Here is a 20,591-nt window from a genome sequence, read left to right on the forward strand (position 1 = left end):
ACACAGAGTCATGTTCATGATTGGAATGTACTATCTTATTATTAAAGATCACTAACGGCGTATACATATAGATTATAGATATATGTCGAATGTACATAATCAAAATTTTCAATTTAGCAAAATTCAAAACTCTTCCAAGGACACATAGAATAAATGATAGATAGCAGAACTGATGAGAACTAAAACAAAGCCGTACATTACGTGCACATCAAGTCAAGTTCCTCATAAGTCTGCTTTGAGTTTGTAGCTAATTTCTCCATCGATTTGAATATCTGTTCCATGTTAGACTTCAGATTTAAACTCCCCATTAATGCAACAGATGGTACTGTCTTCATCTTCCTCTGCATCTTCTGCTCTTCCTTCTCTAACATCATAAGCTTCCTTTCTATATCCTTTACGCTGCCATTAACATTCCTCTGCTCTTCCAATTCCATCCTCTGTTTCTCCACCTGATGGTTTACGTGCATCAAAATCGTGTAAACCGCTTCTGTAAACTCCTTCTCTCCGTGTGATATCTCAAGGTTTTGTGACCAAGTGTTAATAGCACCAAACAATGGTGGCTCTTCTGAGAGATCTGGTGTTGGTTCTTGAGGTTCCTGTTTTAAACATCGCATTAGCCAATTGTTCAAGGCTTTAACATACTGAGCCTGAGCATCTATCCAGTTCGACATGCTTAGACTCCAGTTCCTCAACTCCAGTTTCAATTCCATAGCAAGCTCAAGCTGAGATAAGTCTAGATTCTCCTTTATTGTCATCTTATCAAGCTTCTTAGCCTCTGCAATTACTTTAGATTGTCTACTGTGACATTCTAGCATAGAGTTCCACATCTCAGACAACCTAAATATTGAGACACAACAAGCTGAGTTAACTCATGAGATTTCTCAAACAAAATTCTTATGGTAATGTCCGTAGTACCTGTGGATCAACTCTTTCATTTGGAACCAGAGCTCTTCATCGCGTAACTTGTTTATCGTCAGACAAATGTTGTTTATCTTATGGATAGAAACTCTCATTCTTGTAGACAAACACTGAATCGAAGAACGAATAGCTTCGATTTTGCTTAGATCTGCACTTTTTGCTTCCAATCTCCTCAATAGTTTGTAGTTCTTCATGTGAGATGTTCGGAGTTTCTCCTCAGCCTGTAAATAACAAATCAAAAGTCTTAAGGAACATAAAACACTTAGATAATTTTGCTTCAATCCATTCAGAGCATTTTGATTATACCTTTACTTCTTGGTACAGTTTCTTCTCCCACATGAAAAGTTTCTTCAGAGTAGATGAAAGATTATTGAAATTAGATTCTTCCACTGGTTTGGGATCAAATGGAGTCATCACCTTCTTCGTGTAGAGAATGTTTGAAGAAGGAAGAAGAATTCGAACATTACATTGATAAACAGAGCTTTTCTGGTAGTATCTGAATCTGGAAGTGTCAAACATCTTCGAAACATCATTCCCTGATTCTGAAGCTTTCTTGAACATTTCCTGCAATTGCTTTGTTACTTCAGATAAATCTGATGAAACTTTTTGATCCTTTGATTCTTTAGGAGCACGCTTCCTATTTTTCTCTGAGATTCTCAGAGTTTTTTTCTCTTCTTCTACTTTAATCTTCTCATCGTTTTGGCTCACAGTAATCTTCTTCTTCTTCAACTTATCTTCTTCATGAGAAGGAGTGGTCTCTCTATCCTTCAAATCATTGACATCCGTAGTGTACGGAAGCTCATAGCTCTCGAAGAAATTGATAAAATCCCAAGCGTAATTACTCGGAGCCGGCGGTGGAGGAGGCGGCGTTATGGTGCCGGATTCGTATCTCCGGGAGTAGAACGAGTCATGATTAAGATTTAGAGATTCAGGTTTTGAACCGCTTAAGAGATCGCAATTCGTACCTTCACCTTCCTCACAATCCGAATCGAACTTGGGAGGCAAATCGGAATCAGAACTGGTAACCGAGTGAGCCGAGGAACAGGATTCCGGAGAATACGTCTCCGGTGATTCGTCAGCTTCGGATTCAACATCCGGCGGAGACTCGACGGCATGTTGGAAGAATCTATGGAGAGCTGGACCGACGGTGTTCAGAGAAAGGAGATAAGCTGAGTGAGCGTCGGCTAAGGCGTAGCTTCGCCGGAGCGTATCTTCGAGTGAGCTGCAGCGGTCACGGCATAGAGATACGGCCGGTAAACCGTCGAGCTTGGAGGGGGAGCAACCCATAACGGTCGTTGGAGAGTTAGTGTTTTTTCAAAAGCTTGGATTTGTTGTCATATAAAAGTGATTACGTGATTAAGGTTAAGGTATCATTAAAAACTTAAAAATGATCACTTAATTTCACATTTTACCAAATTTAAAACAGTAAAAGCGCAATTACATTTCAAAAGGAAAAATTCATAGAGTACTGACAACTTCCACATATGAATAAATGATTATGATTCGAATAAGAGAGCCGTTTCTTTTTTTTTTTTAGGAAGGGACATGCAACCAAACTTCAATTTGGAAACTAGCTAGTAATCATAGTACTATAAACGTTGCAATTATCTATTTTTTTCTATTCACGATTAACATTGCATTTTTTTTTTTTTTGAAACGTTTGCATTGATTTATCGTCGTTAGAAATCATAAAAATGAAGTTTGCAAGGAACCATGCAATTATTCTACTCTGTGAATCATTGAAGCATAGAAAGTGGAAAAAGACGTGGTGTTAAAAAGTTAAAGCTAAAAAGTGAAAAGTTAAAATAAAAAAGGTTTGAGATTCAAAGTAACGTAAAGTGTTAAAAACAAATTTATAACGAAATCATGCTCTAAAAGTACATGCACATGTTGTAGGTACCAAACTCATATTTTAATCCCCTTTTTTCAGAACTCAAAACTCACGATTAGCTTCAAACACAAGTAAAATGAAGTTTTGTCAATAACTCGAGATATAAATCCATACATTACCACACTGATCATATCTCATATCTTCCTACTTCTCACTATGTTATAGAATGAATATGTTGTTTTCTCTTTAATTTGTACTATTCTAGCAAATAATATCCAGAGATAGAAAACATATTAGTTTTATAGTTTACTCCCATGCCTATATATTATACCAACAAAGCCATCTCCACCCATACAGAAAATATCAGTTTCTACTTTCAACATTATATTGCAATTTTAATGAAGATATACACAAAATATAATTTTTAATCAGTAGTATGTTCTAGTTGTAGCAAGTTACTGATCACCATGAATACATTTTCCACAAAACCCTACTAAAAACATGATTTTGTTTCATATAACTACCATGAAATTCTTGTCTACAATTACCATGATAATTATCAATATAAATACATTTTCAGATAGAGATGTGCATGAACGAGCGTCTTCACACGTCTTAACTTAAAAATCCTCAACTTTAAGAGTGAGAGTTGGAACTTTTTGGGTTTGCGGCTTTTGAGAAGATAAGACGAAAAAAGCGAAAACTTCCATATATAAAGAATACACGAGGATCTTTAATTAGTTCCTAATAGAAGAAAAATTTATCAATGTTTTTGGGTGAAACAAAAAAGAAAGGAATGTTTCTTTTTTGGGGATGGTGGAGATCCACCTTCTCATATTTTGTCTTCTTATCACTACTTTTGTAACCTTTCTTATCATAGGATATTCCCACGCGTATTAAAATCAGTTCAACTAAACATTATTTCCTTCAAGAATATACCCATATTAACAAAACCACGATAAGTTTAGAGTCTTACATGAACGCGAACAGACACATTGAAGTTTCGACAAAATCAATAGAAAAAGTCACTTATCGTTCAACCTTTCTAAGAGAAATGGTTAATAATCTCGTAGTTAGGAGTTTTCTTATATTTATACTCTGTTTTACATTACATTGTTAACCAACTTATTGTAGATTATATAAGAGTTTAACTAATAGTCGTTGTTTTCTGGCTGTGCGCGGTTGTGGAGATTTTTAATATGCTATTGTCAGTTTTTTTCATATTTCTTTACGTTGGTTGACAAACATTTCCTAGTCGTCAATTCTAATGTTACTTGCATTGCATGGCTTCGCAAAAATACTCAAAAAACACATCATTGTTAAGTAACGGTCATAAAATCATGAAAGCATCACGTACTATCTGTGGCTTTACTAAGACGTCGTTAACAAACGTAATGATAACATTCTTTTTTCTGGTGATTGATTCATGATTTTATGCCTTTTTTTTGGGTGATCAAACAACGTTGTAACTATGACCGGGCCTAATAGACATCTATGGGACTCTAATTCCATTGACCCGTTTTGTAACATATATACTAGAGTGAGTAGTGATAATTTATAGAAATTTGATATGTATATGTCTCTGAGTAGTTAGTGAAATTGTAACATAAGAGATTGGGCCTGACTTTATTAAGTTAGGCCCATTAATGTCTATCACTAACACGAAAACCAGCATCTGCTTCAGCTCGTCGTCTTCTCTACCTGAATCAGTGCGTCTGGCTCAGGTGACAATGCAAGGAGGATCATCGGGTATTGGATACGGTTTGAAGTATCAGGTGATTCATCATCTTCATATTTTCCTTAATTTTCCTTAGGAAGATTCTTTAAAGACGGAATTCATTTTGTTTCAGTCTAGATGTATATCGGATGTGAAAGCCGATACGGATTACACAAGCTTTCTCACTGGAACTCTTAGTTTAAAAGAAGAAAATGAGGTGAACCCATGTCTTGATTTTGATTTCGTCTTCTATTTTAGTCGGGAAGATACTGAAAGTTTTCGTTTTTTGTTCTCCACCATTTGAGATGCTTTTAAGGTTCATCTTCTTCGTTTGTCATCTGGTGGATCTGAGCTTATATGTGAGGGTTTGTTCTCTCATCCTAATGAGATTTGGGACCTTGCTTCTTGCCCTTTTGATCAACGCATTTTCTCCACCGTCTTCTCCACTGGTAAATTCGCTTGTCTTGAGTTGATTAGCAAGAATTTGGAGCTCTGGTCTTTGTATTGATTTATAGCGTGAGTGTGTCAAAAACTGATAATGGTTTTATCCGTTAAGGTGAATCGTTTGGAGCAGCGATATGGCAAATTCCTGAGTTATATGGTCAACTGAATTCTCCACAATTGGAGCGTGTTGCTTCTCTTGATGCTCATGTTGGTAAGATTAATTGGTGAGTTTATGATCAAACGTTTTCAGCGTTCTATTGCTAACAGTTATGTAAAAGTGTTTAAGAGCTTATTTTTTTCTTATCCTCAATCATCTTATGAAGCTGACTCTCAATTTTTCTCTCTGGTGGAAACAGTGTTCTTTGGTGGCCTTCTGGAAGATGTGACAAGTTAATCAGCATTGATGAACAAAATATTTTCTTGTGGAGCTTAGACTGTTCGAAAAAGTCTGCTGAGGTGATTTAGCTACTAGAATATAGTGACAACCTCATTTTTTTTTTATCTCTCAAGTATTTAGATCTTTTGTAGGGTATTTCGGTTAAACAGGTTTGGATTTATATAGGTTCTATCTAAGGATTCAGCTGGGATGTTGCATTCTTTATCTGGTGGAGCATGGGATCCACATGATGTAAATGCTGTTGCAGCAACGGGTGAATCATCTGTTCAGTTCTGGGACTTGCGTACTATGAAGTATGGTATCACTGTTGCTATCCTCTGTTGCTGCATGCAGTTAGGAGGTTTTACGCATTGATTTTATTCACACACGTTATAACATGCTCTGATGGGGGTTTTCAATTTTCAAATTAGTGTTAGTTGCTTGTGGTTTTACCTCGTCACATGACTTTCTCCATGTTTTTTCCCCAACAAAGGAAGGTTAACTCAATTGAACATGCTCATGTACGCGGTGTTGATTACAATCCCAAGAGAGAACATATACTTGTAAGACTCCTCTCTTGTAACTCCAAAGCACTGCGCAGTACCCTATTGAATAGAATGGTGTGCAGATAAATATGCTGTGCATATCCGTTCAGGTCGTTTTCTACATCAGCATTGAGCTGAACTGAATTGTTATGGAGCTCAACCTTTGATTTAAAAATATTATCATAACTTTGCTGTGATGGATCAAACATTCGATTATGTAGGTAACTGCAGAGGATGAATCTGGCATACATGTCTGGGATCTCCGGAAGGCCAAGGTTCCTGTCCAAGAGCTTCCTGGTCATACACATTGGTATGTTTGCTTCTGTTTCCCTTTGTAAACCTTTTTTTAAAGGAACCAAGAACTTGATCCTTGAATTTGTGCCTTTGTATGTTTTTTTGTCAAATTTTACAGGACTTGGGCTGTCAGGTGTAACCCTGAGTATGATGGACTGATTCTGGTACTCTACTCTCTTTCTCCTTTGTTCTTCTGAACACAATCAAAACGTTCCACTTGGTAGCTATGTATGTCAGTCGCAGTTGTTTTAGCTGAAATGTGCAGTTTTATTTTCGGTACATCCTATGGTTTAGCTTAGAAAAACTAAAGCCTCTGCTTTTAATTTGCACGCTTATAATTTGTGTCAATTCTGAATCATTCAAGTAAAATACAGAGCGCTGGAACAGATTCGGTTGTCAACCTGTGGTATGCTTCAGCAACATCCAGTGATGACAAAACCTCAGAAAGGTTATTTCAAATCTCCTAAACATCCTTGCACCGATGATTTTCATTTTTTGCCAACACTGTTGTGATTTCATTGTTACCATCTTTTTCAGTCCTGTGGAATCCACACGACAGCGTGTGAACCCGTTGCTCAACTCATACACTGACTATGAAGACAGTGTCTATGGTAAAATCCCTTACACCTTATGATTACCATTCTATCTTGTGAACCGAACAAATACTTAATACTGTTTAATTAACAACACAGGCCTTGCTTGGAGTTCACGTGAGCCTTGGGTTTTTGCATCATTATCATATGACGGAAGAGTAAGTAAACTTTCTCTACCCCATATACTCAGCACAAGATCAACCTAAACTTCATTTAAAGAGCTTCGGGGTCATTAATCTTGCTTGTATATAAATGTTAGGTCATCATCGAATCCGTCAAGCCTTTCCTTCCAAGAATATAGTAAAAACCCAGCATCTCTTTTGCTCTGACCCAGACACGACCCATCTTTTGGTAAAGTTGGCACTATTGTATTTGAAACAATGTACTTTTGACACAATCTTTGTGGATCCTGATGTATCTATCTATCATTCACCAAGATTCTATCGGTATCAATATTCAGTTGCTTTGACCTAAACAGACTCAACGACTAAGTAAGAAAATAAACTGAAAATTCCTTCGGATTGGATTTCTATGTACAGATAACATTGATGAGGTATATGACCACAATAAAAAAAAAGCTGACTTTGAACTGAATCAATCTGATAGCATTTCTTCTAGCTCAGGCTCTTCTGAAACCGATAACGCATCATCATAATCTAACCTCGTACCATTATACAAGCCTCTGTCCTGTAAATCAGTTTGGTCTTCCTCATAATCTGTCTCTGACGACGACAACTCTGCATCTTCATCTTCTTTCTGCTCTTTCTTCCCGAATTTTCTCGAATCCATCTTTCCCGCTTTTACTTTAGCATCAGTATCTTCGCATATACAAGCCGCTGGATTCTCATGAAACTCACCTTTTCCGGCTCTTACCTCCTTTGGTTCTCCCATGAATCCTTTCTGAAATGTTCTCACTCTTGAAGCAAACTCCTCCCAAGTAGTATTCTCTTTGCTCATAAACAACTTGTATAGCTTTTTCGCATTCGGTCTAATTGTTGGTTTATGTCCAAAGTATCTCCTACATAAAACCAAGAAATCATTCAACACAAAGAGCTAACAACCTTAAAAACAGAAATGAAGCAGAAAGAAGAAAGATTAGCTATGGTTAATTTAACTACCTTCGACCTGCTAATATTCTCGCCATGTTTCCGTTATTGTTGGTAACGAAAACATCGCTTTCGTCACACACAAGGAAATCGAGTGCAGCCATTCGTGAAGAATAAGAAGAAAATGGTTTTAACTCCATTTTTGTAGCTATGGTGTCTTTTGAATAGAAATGTGGAAAAAGTGCTTTCAAAGGAGCCAATGATTTTTCTCCTCCATAAACTTCACCTGATGCAACATATATATGAACATCACTTCCATATCCCAAAGCTCTAAGCATTAATCCAACTTCTTCTGGTGTAAGTGGACATCTTCCTTGTCTCCTTTGCTTTTCAGGGTTATTTACCTGCAATGCAAAATTCGTTAAATCCAACAAGAAAATAAGAAGAACTTTGCACAAGTAAGATTTGTATACATACATGCAAAGTTTTCCATCTCCTTCTGATTGTTCCTAACTCTTTCTTCTCCTTCTCACCACCACCATAGTAACATCCAGAGAAGGCGAGCATATCAGGTTCAAACCTAAGATGTAAAGCAATGAAGTGTTTGCTCCTTTTCCGCATTCTTCTGACCAATTCGTTACCCATTTCAAGAATTGGATCAGTAAACTTAAGCGCATGATAGTTTACTCTACACCTCAGCTTCTGCAAATCATCTCTCAACTTGTTTGAGAGTCTGTAATCAAATTTATTCAATTGAACTGCCTGAAACAAAGAGTTACAAGACCAAATCATATATAAGCATCATAGAGAAAGAGGAAATAATGAAACCTTTAGATGCTAAGAAGCGTAAAGATTGAGAGACAAAAACAGGAAAACTTACATGCCTTTTCTGAAGAACAGGTAACACCCGATTGATATAGCATTTCTCATTGCATTTTCTCGGTACACGCATTCTGCGAGGGCTCCATGTTTGCCCTCCTTTCTGTGGAAGTTTCTCAATGATTTTGACATCTTTTGAGAGAAATGACATAAACCAATCAACATCGAAAATGTTCGAGAAGTCACTGGCATATATAAAAAGCACAAAAGTATGTTAATACTAAATAAGATGCATAATGTTTTGATTTTTACGAGAGCTAGTACGAACCTGGCATCTTTCCAGTAGGATTTCTGGTCCAACTTCGGAATAACAAGCGTAGCGTTTAGAATCCTTGCAGCAACAACAGCATCTACAATCTGAAAGAAGTAATTGCGTTGTGAAACTCAGACCAAGATCTAAGTAACAACAAAAAGATCACCATAAAACCAGAGAAACCTAAAGGAACTTACACCAGTCCGTTGTTGGTTTAAACCGCCACTAGTGGCAATCGCCAAGTATCGATCATTTCTAGTAATTGCTTTAGCATCTGCAGTAAGAAAAATCAAAATGTTGTAGTGTGACTAATAAACCTCAATGACAGAAACATTCAAGCATTCTAAACTAAAACACTCTAAACACCAAAAGAACTTTATAAAGTTACACACTTGGGAACTTGCTGCTTGCATTACAACAACCATAAAAGAATTCAGCATTCCATGAACGCCAGATATCACGATCCGATCTTCCTCCACCTCTCTGCTTCGGTTTAAAACATACACAAACCCAAATTAGCAAACAAATACAGACTTTGCAACAAAAATATCAAATATAAGAACCCTAACCGGAACTGTGAAAACCACTGGTGTGTTCTTCTTCTCATCATTGGCTCCATAGTTAATATGCTTCTGCAATCAAACAAAAACAATGGCGTTAAGAGACAGAGATCAGAATCTCATCAACAAGGCTATTGAGAGAGAGAAAGAGAGTGTACGGAGATGCGGCGATCGGAATCATCAGGAGGAGGGGAAAGAATGGAGAGAAGAGCGAAGAGGATGAGAAGAGCTCCAGAGACAGCGCAAATGAAAGGAAGAAGACGACGGAGACGGTTGTAGTAATTGTTGCGCCGCCGTTGAAAAGCCATTGAAGGCTATACACGCGGCGCTTTTACCTTCGTCTCTACGCCAGACAGAGAGAGAGAGATTCGTGTTCCAATGGAGACAAAACCAAAAGTCTTTCTCTTTAAGAGTACACACTGGTTTCAAGAGATTCAAAATGAAAGTATTGTCTGTTCTGTTTTTTATTTGTGATTCTTCTCTGGTTTTCACGACATTTCCATCACCACAATAATCATTGTTGATTCTCTATCTTTTGCTTCAATCAAAGATTGAATTTTTATATACTTGAGATACAGAAACAGAGAAAGATTGAATTTTTTAATATTGTAAAAGGAAAGTGAATATTGTTTTTTGGTTTTGAGACAGTTCTTATAGATTTCTGGGCTCTGAAAGAAATGAGGCACCGCCTCCAGCACTTCGTTGTTCTAACAGCTTTATTTTATTTTTAATTATTACTCCTTAATTAATCAAATTAATTGTTTTTACTTTGGTGATAAACTATGAGCTGGATTTTAAGAGTTTTGCAAGATGAAAGTTATTCTATTTCTTGCTCTATTTCGTTTTAATTGTTAAATTTCCTGTTTTTTTTGCTTAATTTTATTCTTATCTAGACATTATTAAGAGATAAGTTTAGCATTTTGTGAACACTAACTAAATTTTGACAGTAGAGCAAGTTGCAAGCTATGTGTTTATTCTGAAATGAAATCACTTTAGAACCATTACTGTCTAAATTTCCATAATGGTGTAAATATTACTCTTTGGCTTTACATTTGTATCATCCCTATTTTTTTCATCTTTATATTAGTAAAAAGAAGAATATTTTCAAATTACTTTTTGTCTACTTCAGTGTTTAACTTTTTGCTAAAGAGTGTAAGTGAACAATAGCGTGAACTGAGAAAGAAAGTATAACTCTTTTGTCTGTCTTTTATACAAGTTTCTGTTTGCTTGGTGTTGTCACAATCGATGAACATAAATGTTGTGAGCCGGTTTGAGGAATTTTGGATTCGTATTCCTCCTAACCAAAATCAGAAAATAATCAACGGTTTGAGGTCATCTACCTATAGTTTAAACGAGTCATGGTCCGGTTTAGTCATTAAGCACTCGTATTGATTGAGAAAAAAAGATAATTCACACGCAAATTTGATTAGTAGATTTTTAAGTTTATCTTTACGCTTTCACGGAACTATTACAAATGATTATCTCTTGTTACTTACAAGTTTCACCATGTGAACCTTAGTTGTTTCAAGTGTCATTCATCAACCATATACTGTAGATTGAAGGCTTATTATAGTAAGTGCACTCATTTCGTTGCAATGTTAACATCTACTTTTCTTAAATACTATACAACGTAATTTGTTAGACTGTTAGGTACAACAAATTTATTTAGTGATTATTTATAAGTTCTGTAATTACAAATTTATAAATATGAAATACTTTTCGATTCATTATAAACATCAATTAATGTTGCATTCAAAATTGAAAATATCAATTAACCATTGATAATGATCATGTAGAAAAATCAAACTAAAGAGCAAATTAAATTATGATTATGAAGGGTTATAAAAAACATACAGATTGAAATTTAACCAACCTTTAACCGACCCCTAATGAATCGTTTTATATGTTGTACCATGTCATGTCATGTATGTGTTGAACAATACACGACTTTCTAACAACAATAGTAATACTTATTTAGTTTTCTTAAAATAATCGAAATCTAATAAACAAATTGCAGTAAATAACAGCAAAAATATAGATAATTAAGAGACACAATCCAAAGATTGATTCCCTTAAGATAATAATATATCCACTTGCCATCAGATTCAACTCTAATCAGAATGCTATAGATCTAATCTTCCGGAATTACAATTTCATCCCGGTTTTATTTATTTCAGAAACATACAAATTGGTTTTAGTATCTCATTCTGGTTTAGCTTAGACACAAACATGATCTTATAGACAGTAATTTATAAGACATCTTGTAGAGATTGGAAGTAACAAAGAAAGCTTACCAATTCATAACTTGCTTCTGCCTTTCTTTGATAAGCTTACCAAAGCCTTAGCCTTGGTCCTCAGAACAAACTTCTGGACTTTTCCAGTCGATGTTTTAGGAAGATCCTCAAACACAATACTCCTCGGAGCCATATAATGTGGAAGCCGGTCCCTGCAATAGCTAATAAGCTCCTCCGCACTGGCCTTAGACCCGTCTTTAAGTTTCACAAATGCACAAGCAGTCTCACCCCAATACTCATCAGGCCTCGCAACTACAGCTGCTTCAAGAACACAAGGGTGAGTGAACAGAGTAGACTCGACTTCAATCGAGCTAATGTTTTCTCCTCCAGAGATTATAATGTCTTTCGATCTGTCTTTCAGCTCTATGTATCCGTCAGGGTGTTTAACACCTAAGTCGCCACTCCAAAACCAACCTCCTTTAAAAGCTTCCTTGGTTGCTTCAGGGTTCTTTAAGTAACCATTCATCACCGTGTTTCCTCTGAAGACAACTTCACCCATAGTCACACCATCAGCTGGCAAAGTTCTCATGGTTACAGGGTCTTTAACTTGTATTTCCTCGAGCCCTAAATGATTCACGCCTTGTCGAGCTTTCATTTTCGCCTGTTCTTCTCTAGGCAAAGAGTCCCACTCAGGCTTCCATGTACAGATTGTGCCTGGTCCATAAGTTTCAGTTAACCCATAGGAATGAAACATAGAAAACCCCAACTCTTCCATCTTGAAAATCACATGAGCTGGTGGCGGTGCAGCACCGGTTATAAAAGACACCTTCCCGGGAAGCGGTTTCTGCTCAGATTCAGGCGCATTGATGATCATATTCAATATCGTCGGCGCACCTCCCATATGAGTCACCTTATGCTGGGAAATATTATCAAATATAGCCTTGGCCGTAACATTCCTCAAACATATATTAGTCCCACCAATAGCAGTAACACCCCACAATAAGCACCAGCCATTGCAGTGAAACATGGGATTAGTCCATAGATAAGTAGGCGAGGAGTGCATTTCGTTGAGTAAAACCGCAGCCAGAGAATTCAAATAAGCACCTCTGTGACTATAAACAACACCTTTGGGGCTTGAAGTGGTACCTGATGTGTAATTAACAGATATAGCATCACACTCATCTGTTGGTCGTATAACCTCGAAGTCCGATTTCCCCATCGCTACAACATCTTCGTATTCCATCATTTCCTCAGATCTCTTCTTCCTTGAAACAGATTGAGTAAGAGGCTCTGGGATCAAGACCAAAATCGGGACCTTGTCACCTTTATTTGAGAGGATTTCACAAGCTCCTTCAGCTATTTGGAGAAACTGATGATCTGCAAAAATCACTTTTGTCCCTGAATGTCTAAGCAAGACAGCAACAAGTGATGAATCATGACGAATGTTGAGTGTACAGAGCAAAGCTCCAGCCATAGGAACACCAAAATGCAATTCAACCATAGCTGGAACGTTTGGAGCCAACACTGAAACCTTGAGAATCAGAAAACGCAACAAACTAAGTTTCGATCTATGAACAGAAAAGATCTCCAAATAGCATGGAATCAACTAATTAAACTAGCTAAGAAGGGAAAAAGGGAGAAATCGATGAACGAGAAGTTCTGACCACATCTCCGGTAGAGATTCCGAGCTGGGAGAGAGCGGAGGCGATTCTGACGCAGCGGTCACGAGTCTGGCGCCACGTGTACTTGACGGAGCCATAAACGATGGAGACTCTGTCAGCGTAGACGACAGCAGATCTATCGAGGAAGCTGATCGGAGTGAGAGGAACGTAGTTGGCCGGAGATTTGATAGTTCCCTCCATTTTCATAGATTTTATCGCCGGAAAAGTAGTACAGTAGTAGTTTTGCTCGCTCGTGCATCGAGGAGGTATATAATATAAGTTAACTACTCTGTAATCTAGCCTGAGTTTGTTGTCGTATTATCATATATCTTTTCTATTTGAATTTTGCAATCAGACTAGTGGGCGACTACTGGTAGTGACCTGTCCCGACCACATATTATTTTTGCTCAAACATGTCATAATAATAATTTTATGTTTTTTTTTTTTGCACACATTCATTTGGGATTTAGTTCAATGGACCTGGAAGAGTTGGTCTATGATCCAGAAGCAGTCATCGAGCTTCCAGTGTCAGACATGTAGTGATAATTGTAATTGATTCTGGTCACCAAATCAGCCAGATGAGGGAAGTGTCCCACATTCTTCTTCGAAGTCAATACCTGCAAGTTCCGATAGTACATATTTACTAAACTGAGACAAGAAAAGAGTGCACCGAAGTTTGGATAGAGTGGTCTTACTCTAAGGAGGAAAGCAATACAGTCCTCGAATTGTTTCTCGATGCGGTCTATCTCCATCTCCCATCTAGCCTTGATAGCTGAAACTGCTCCACCGCTGCTCAGCGTCTGTTGTATTGAGTAGAATTCTAGAGCTAAACCGAGAATCATGTTGATCCGACTTGCGATGATTGCCCACTGTGTACAGAACCCACCAGATACTTGGTTTTATAGCTACAAATCCGAATACTTATTATGCATATACAAATGGTCAATTACCAGCTTTTCTTGAACCACAAAACATTGCCTCTGAATCGATAACAAGTACGTCTCGTGTACATCTATGACCTCATCTAGAGACCCTGCTTTTACCATAGCTTCGCACAGCTCACGCCAAGCAGTGTGATATACCTGTTTGTAAAACCCAGTGAAGCCATAACATCAACTTCCAATTTTGCAACAACACTTGCACATACTTATAACTACGGAAACTAATACGGTTGTCGGTAATTATAACCAATTATCCAGTATTAGACATTACCCTATCCATTACGTATTGATGAAAAGCATCCACAAAATTGAGGAGCTTTTGTTCCAGTAAACAGTGGTGCTTGCGGATTTTTGTTGCAGAGCCTTTACCCTATAATACATAAACACCAAAGTCATTAAGTTTATCAAACTAAACCACATCATTATGACTCCTCAGTACATTACGTATATCAAAAGACTACTCAGGCTATCTGAGATTGGATTCGGATGTCAAATGAAGCAGTCTAAATGGAAAGAAATGGTTTGAGAGATATCAAAGACCTTCCACATCAACCTTCGTGCCTTATCAAGCACATATTTTGCTCGCTTGACCTTCAACAAAAATCCCATCACCTGTTTTCATTTAAACAATTAACACATAGAACATCACACTGTTTCCCCAAAAAAATAGCTGGATGAGAAAGGGTTACCTGGTTATACTTCTTAATGGCCTCGCTGTTCGCAATAAGCTCAAGCGGCCACGGCACCTTAAAAGGAAAATAGTTAAGATCTTTTACAGATAGATGTTAGCACTGTAATATGTCACTACGCTGCAACTGGGTGTAAGACTAAATGTTTTTCTCTACACCTTGTATGTGAATTTGAGAGATTCAAGGCAATCTATCGCATAATTGTTAACGCTGCTTTCACGAGGTGAAGAAAGGGATTTTACGTCGCCCTTGTCATCTTTGTCTCTGTCCAAACACCCTTCACTGGAAATAGATACCACCAATGCATCAGGACTGCTTAACAACATGGTATCAGCTGAATTTCTAATTGATTCCTGTAAATTGTACAATTTCAAATTTAGTTTGTTTGTATAAACACTATATACGGCAACAGAAAACAGTGATACAGAAGCAAACAGTTAACAAACAGTGAATCTATTTACTGGAGACTATAAAGATGAGAGAAGTGTCTCTAAGAAAGAAGTTCATTAAATTTGGTTACCTGAATGATTATGTTCAACTCAAAATCATCATTTGATGACTCTCCCTTGCCCAGCCTATCAAATATGACAGTCAAAAAATGCTGCAGAAGGTCCCCTGAAAAATTTATAGGATTTGTTAAGATTCCAGTTACAATCCTATTGCCAAAAAGGTTAAAGCACATAAAACATACCTGAACCTAACAAATAAATGGCACGCAACACCGCAAGTTCGTGCATCAATTTCCATTCATTCATTAGTTTTGAAAAAATCACTTTGCTAATGTTGTCCACCTACAACACGCACAGCTATCAGAACGTAACAAAAGTATGCATACCGTAGCAACAAGTGGCAATGTACAGCTTACATCACCGTACCTGCCTCCTGATGTTGATTGTGAAGCATTCTTGCATTATTACAACAGGAAGTAGAGTATTCCTTGGCTCTGTCCTAAGTATCCAGCTGAGAACTCTTGAAGGAAGTGTACTATTCTTTTGGTAAGGTAGGAATTCTGACATATGGAGCTTCGACTTTTTTGTTGATCACAAAGATTTCAAACTCCGCTATCATAAACTATTGCACATGGGATAAAAGTGAAGAAATGGACATAAAATGATCAGTATCTAAGTACCTGGAATGACGGCAGCAATGTAGGAAAAGGAAATAACGTTTCTAGAATTTTGGTGTCATCTTGAGAAGAAAGATATTCAGATCTACCGAATTGGAATCCATATTTGTAGTTTGTTCCGACAAATTTTGGTGCAACGCCAGATCCCTCAAAAACAGCACTCAACAAACTCTTATCATTTAGAGAGGGTAGACAATAGTTCTCTGATAAGTTCAAGACATGCCAGGCATTTTTATTCCTCTCAAGATCCATTTTAGATGCTGAAACAACAAGGTTTTCATGACAAAACAACCCCTGCAACACCTTTTCGGCAGCGAGAACATTTTTTTCTTCTTTAACACAAGTAACACAACATGGACTCTGGAGTTCTGATTTGGCTTCTATAGATTTTTTCTCTTGCACAGCACCAACCAACAACTTATACCACATTCGCTCTGAGTATGTGAGAAGATCACCTGTGCCATTCACTAGCTTACCACTTATATATGATGCTAAAGTAGGAGAAATCTCCCACTCATCTGTCTCATCTTTCCACAGATATCTAGATACATGATCACCATGGCCTATGAGGCCAGCAAGTGATAGACAGAATATTTCAGACAAGGATAAGTCTGCAATGCTTCTAAAGCTATTCTTTCCAGCCAGGAGTATGCCACAGCCAGAATTCCCAAAACCATTTCGCCCATGGTACTGAATCTTTTCACAATTTTCTGAAGACGTAGAAGGAATATGCTGCATCAGCTGCAGTGACTTTCCAGCAGAAACAATCGACTTACATATGTCTTTTATGAACAGTGGGCATAACACCCGATTGTTCTGCTCTTTGTCTTTGTCAGAAACTGAATTGGAGTCATTTCCACTCATCCCTTTCTTTTGATTTAGCGAAGTTACATTTGATTTTGGACCCAGCACCCTCGTCAACAGATAGCTTTTCTCCCAAAACTCTGCATCGCTAACCGAGACCGATTGGTTGGCTGTAAAGAACAACTGCGAGGAAACAAAAGTTAATCTTCACCTCAACTAAGGAATTCATCATCATCAAACTTTCAATTTGCTCGCCTTGTAAAGAATGTACTTTGATGTTGGCATCAAAAAGATAGAGGAAAATAGTTTCTCGCCCATGGAACATAAATAAAACCCCAAGAACACCTACCTCTTCAAAAGGATCATCAAGAGTTCCCTCAAACAACCATGAATCCAAACTCTCTACATATGGCAATAAACTTCCAGCAAAGATTTGCAATAACATGTGAAATCCTTCCACCTGGTCCAAATATTTTCAATAATCCAATTAGAGAAGTGAGCAACAACAAAGGAAAAAAAAAAAAAAAAGAACACAAAAAAACGGCCACAAGCTCACCACCTTGTACAAGACATACTTCATCTAGCCTCTTGTAAAGGTAATCAAGAACGTGCACAGCAATTTCAGCTGTTGAAATAGCCGAACTCGACTCAAAATACGCATGAGGGATCGCACCTCGTACAACTTGGAAAAGGTATTCAGCATCTGAACACAGACTAGCAAATAGAAAGAAAAAAACTGAAGACTGCTATTAAATATAGTTCTTGAACCGAGAAACAGCATTCAATATATGAAAATGATCTAGGCTACACACCTAGATAAAGAACTAGTTAATCCCAAAAGAGTTGGAGTAACAGCAACATTAGAATCGTTGATCTTCACTTCCTCATTCAAAGCAATATCTCTAAGTCTCTGTTCCAATACCCAATTGTACATCAGTCTCAAATATTCAAGAACAAGCCAAATAAATAAATAAAAAAACTAATAGGGAGTTGTGGACTACTTGCCTCAAGCCAACCAGAGGCAGAGTTCGAAAATGCCATTAAAGTAGGAGGAGATTTAAGAGAGGCATTAATTCCACTAACAATAGACTCCACAAGCTTCAAACATGTAGCAGCATACAAAAATCCAGCGAGAAGGACATGAAGGCTTGACTGAGACAAATGAGAAACTCGTATCTCACTTTTAGCGCGGAAAGTTTGTTCCTTTCGGTCCCAGAAAATGAAGGGACTAGAGAAACCTTGCAAAGCTTGTAAGAGACCTTTCACCTAATTAACCTCCGGAGAAAAAGGGTTTAAGTTGCTTTGCCGAAAAGAATTTGAAAAGAGTAGTGTTTGTGGCATTACCAGATGGGATTCATTCACGCTCACTGAAGGAGGAGCTAGTTCTGAGTGTGTCCAAACTCTGTGACTGCACATCATTCCCGGAATTAGGGTGTCTAAGCCGGCGTGATCAATACGAAGCAACGACTCAGACATCACTGTGAATTTGATTTTCACATACCAAATTGGTTCGGAGGGAAATCGGAGAAGCTTTGATGTGGGTGAATTTGAGAGAGAGTGAGTGAGAGCAAGTGAAGAAAGGTCTCAAATGGGCCCAAATTATAAAGGCCCGTCGCAGTGACAAAGATTATCACATTACGAACGATCTAAAACATAAAACCTTCTTTGGTTGGTTGGTTAAGGTATTTATGAAATGTAAGATATCTCAACTCAACATTCAAAATCAACAATGTCTATAATATGAACTTTTGAGTCTTAAAAGATGCGACTCTCTGAAGTCAAAGTAAGTGAAGTTTCTAAACGACATGATCAGAGTTCAACTGTTAAGAGAAATCTATGAAGCAATGGAACAAATGAAGAGTATAAAGAGAGACTCGTGTGTTGTTGAGTTGCTTGGTGTGTCTTAAGTTGTAAGCAGGAGATAGACGAGGCCTTTTAGATATTCCACTATTTCAGATCCTCCGAGTTTCGAAGTTCCAAAGACTCTGTCAACAAAAGTGATCGGTACCTGCAGATGAAGATGAGCACCAGAGAATCAAGAATATGAATGGAAATATAGTTTAGAAAGAATCAAAATCACAGTGAATTGGTATAAAAAGAGAGACCTCTTCAATATGGTATCCTTTTCTGGTTGCACGAACAATCATTTCCATCTGAAAGACATACCCTTTACTCACACATGAGCTAATCACGTCTTCAAGCGCCGATTTCTTGTATAGCCTTCCAAACAAAGAGGTGCGGAGGTCAGACATGATACTATCAAATGATGTCAGTTAAAAATATGCGCATATGTTATTTGAATTATACCGGAATGATCCTGTTAAATCAGATACACCAGGCCATAAAAGTGTTTGAGCTAGCACATTTGCTCCTCTACTAGTGAGTTTCCGCATAAGATTCCACCCGTGTACACCACCACCTTTTACATATCGTGTACCAGTTACTATACTTGCATTTGTCTCTAGTTGTTTCCTTTATGATAATAAGAAAAAAAACAAATCAGTTGAAGTCACTATAGGTTGTGAAACTAGTAAGAGATCAAGAGACTCTTCTTTTTCTTACTTGATGAAACTTGGTAAGTATTTTGGCTGCACAGAAGAAAAGTGACTGGGTTAGCTAAACAATTAAACAGGTAAACAAGAAAACTAAATTAATGGCTCTTACATGATGTGAAAGATCAGCATCCATGATCACGACGAAATCACCCGTAGCATGCTTCAAACCATGAATATATGCAGTTCCTGAGATTGACCATGCCAAGAAAATTAATTTCATTTCTTGTTAACCAAAACTAGAAGACAATGAAGATACAAATTACATACCCAAACCAAGCTTCTTGGCTCTAGCTCTTAAAAGCTGCATCATAAAAAAGATAAAAACATGATTTCACCTAAACAGAAGAACGCCCAATAATTTACAAATTAAGGTCTTAACACATCATTGTACTCACGATACGGTCTTCACCATACAATTGCTGCAGTTGCTTGACAATTTCCTGTGTGCCATCAGGACTCCCATCATCCACAACAATTATCTCAAAATCAACGTCCCTAAATCATACAAACAAGTAGCGAAGCAAATTCTCAGTAACAGTTAACAAAGAGTCTACTTAACAAGTGCAATTCTATATTAATTTCATATAAGCAGCCATAACCAGAATCGATCTAAGATTAGCACATGTAGCTTCTGACTATTCTCCGATCACTAAATCAAAGTTTTTAAAACACCATGAAACTACTACTATATAGTTTGAGGGATCACTACATTGGCCTTTACTAGCTCATGCACAGAAACAACAAATCACGAATTAGGATCTGCAATCTACAGAAACATGATCGGAAAATTTCCGAGATCCGTAACTTGAAATTGGCGATCAGGTTCGAGTATTCAGTAAAAGAATAACAAAAAACGTAATTCCGATTCTGAAATGAAAGAATGAACGTGAAAAGACCAAAAGAAATAAATATTCATTTACCGGAGATGCTTGAAAATCAGGTAGACTATGATAGCGATGTTGAGGCGCTCGTTGTAGGTAGGAATGATTATGCTATACTTGTACTTCTTCTCTCCTTTGGTCTCCATCTCGTCCGCCATCTCTTCCGGCGAGTTTTGGTAACGGTGGTTCCTTCGTCTTAACCCGTGAAATCAGCCGTCGTCTGTACAAAAATAAGGATTAAAAT

The 20,591-nt window shown here is 37.4% G+C and overlaps 6 protein-coding genes across 10 annotated transcripts; 1 reads left to right on the top strand and 5 right to left on the bottom strand.

Moving 5' to 3' along the window:
* Positions 1-30: 30 nt before the first annotated feature.
* On the bottom strand, positions 31-2,462 carry AT1G20530 (girdin (DUF630 and DUF632)). Its single transcript, NM_101903.2, has 3 exons — positions 1,225-2,462; positions 916-1,139; positions 31-837 (listed from the first exon to the last, which is right to left on the bottom strand). The coding sequence occupies exons 1-3, from the start codon at positions 2,203-2,205 to the stop codon at positions 198-200; spliced, it is 1,845 nt and encodes a 614-aa protein (NP_173477.1). The 5' UTR covers positions 2,206-2,462; the 3' UTR covers positions 31-197.
* Positions 2,463-4,438: 1,976 nt separating this feature from the next.
* On the top strand, positions 4,439-7,190 carry AT1G20540 (Transducin/WD40 repeat-like superfamily protein). Its single transcript, NM_101904.4, has 13 exons — positions 4,439-4,524; positions 4,600-4,683; positions 4,783-4,915; positions 5,023-5,134; positions 5,267-5,366; positions 5,473-5,600; positions 5,780-5,849; positions 6,053-6,141; positions 6,244-6,289; positions 6,500-6,573; positions 6,663-6,736; positions 6,818-6,876; positions 6,978-7,190. The coding sequence occupies exons 1-13, from the start codon at positions 4,480-4,482 to the stop codon at positions 7,017-7,019; spliced, it is 1,056 nt and encodes a 351-aa protein (NP_173478.2). The 5' UTR covers positions 4,439-4,479; the 3' UTR covers positions 7,020-7,190.
* Positions 7,069-10,159, bottom strand: AT1G20550 (O-fucosyltransferase family protein). Its single transcript, NM_101905.5, has 9 exons — positions 9,615-10,159; positions 9,466-9,528; positions 9,289-9,379; positions 9,094-9,170; positions 8,912-9,000; positions 8,645-8,828; positions 8,242-8,526; positions 7,837-8,168; positions 7,069-7,736 (listed from the first exon to the last, which is right to left on the bottom strand). Exons 1-9 carry the CDS (start codon positions 9,762-9,764, stop codon positions 7,313-7,315), a joined length of 1,695 nt encoding a protein of 564 aa, NP_173479.3. The 5' UTR covers positions 9,765-10,159; the 3' UTR covers positions 7,069-7,312.
* Positions 10,160-11,498: 1,339 nt separating this feature from the next.
* Positions 11,499-13,699, bottom strand: AAE1 (acyl activating enzyme 1). 2 transcript variants are annotated; one of them, NM_101906.4, is made up of 2 exons: positions 13,355-13,699; positions 11,499-13,221 (listed from the first exon to the last, which is right to left on the bottom strand). In NM_101906.4, exons 1-2 carry the CDS (start codon positions 13,556-13,558, stop codon positions 11,755-11,757), a joined length of 1,671 nt encoding a protein of 556 aa, NP_564116.1. In that variant the 5' UTR covers positions 13,559-13,699; the 3' UTR covers positions 11,499-11,754. The 2 variants fall into 2 exon arrangements, with proteins under 2 accessions (NP_564116.1, NP_001077568.1); NM_001084099.1 differs by having other exon boundaries at positions 11,504-13,214; positions 13,355-13,645.
* On the bottom strand, positions 13,681-18,387 carry AT1G20570 (Spc97 / Spc98 family of spindle pole body (SBP) component; the record flags this gene model as incomplete). Of its 4 annotated transcripts, none has more annotated exons than NM_001332448.1 (16): positions 13,681-13,968; positions 14,047-14,220; positions 14,302-14,433; positions 14,564-14,662; positions 14,833-14,904; positions 14,982-15,038; positions 15,140-15,334; positions 15,502-15,596; positions 15,673-15,772; positions 15,857-16,009; positions 16,111-17,094; positions 17,261-17,371; positions 17,454-17,625; positions 17,724-17,811; positions 17,913-18,177; positions 18,256-18,387. In NM_001332448.1, 16 exons carry the CDS (start codon positions 18,385-18,387, stop codon positions 13,846-13,848), a joined length of 2,952 nt encoding a protein of 983 aa, NP_001322745.1. The 4 variants fall into 4 exon arrangements, with proteins under 4 accessions (NP_001322745.1, NP_001322746.1, NP_564117.2 ...); NM_001332449.1 differs by having other exon boundaries at positions 13,799-13,968; positions 17,724-17,821; positions 17,917-18,177; NM_101907.2 differs by having other exon boundaries at positions 13,846-13,968; positions 14,833-14,883.
* Positions 18,388-18,574: 187 nt separating this feature from the next.
* DPMS1 (Nucleotide-diphospho-sugar transferases superfamily protein) lies at positions 18,575-20,590 on the bottom strand. Its single transcript, NM_101908.4, has 8 exons — positions 20,387-20,590; positions 19,862-19,961; positions 19,734-19,767; positions 19,576-19,652; positions 19,474-19,499; positions 19,219-19,383; positions 19,017-19,131; positions 18,575-18,919 (listed from the first exon to the last, which is right to left on the bottom strand). The coding sequence occupies exons 1-8, from the start codon at positions 20,503-20,505 to the stop codon at positions 18,815-18,817; spliced, it is 741 nt and encodes a 246-aa protein (NP_564118.1). The 5' UTR covers positions 20,506-20,590; the 3' UTR covers positions 18,575-18,814.
* Position 20,591: the final 1 nt, after the last annotated feature.

Source organism: Arabidopsis thaliana, assembly GCF_000001735.4.
Source record: "Arabidopsis thaliana chromosome 1 sequence".
NCBI lineage: Eukaryota > Viridiplantae > Streptophyta > Magnoliopsida > Brassicales > Brassicaceae > Arabidopsis > Arabidopsis thaliana.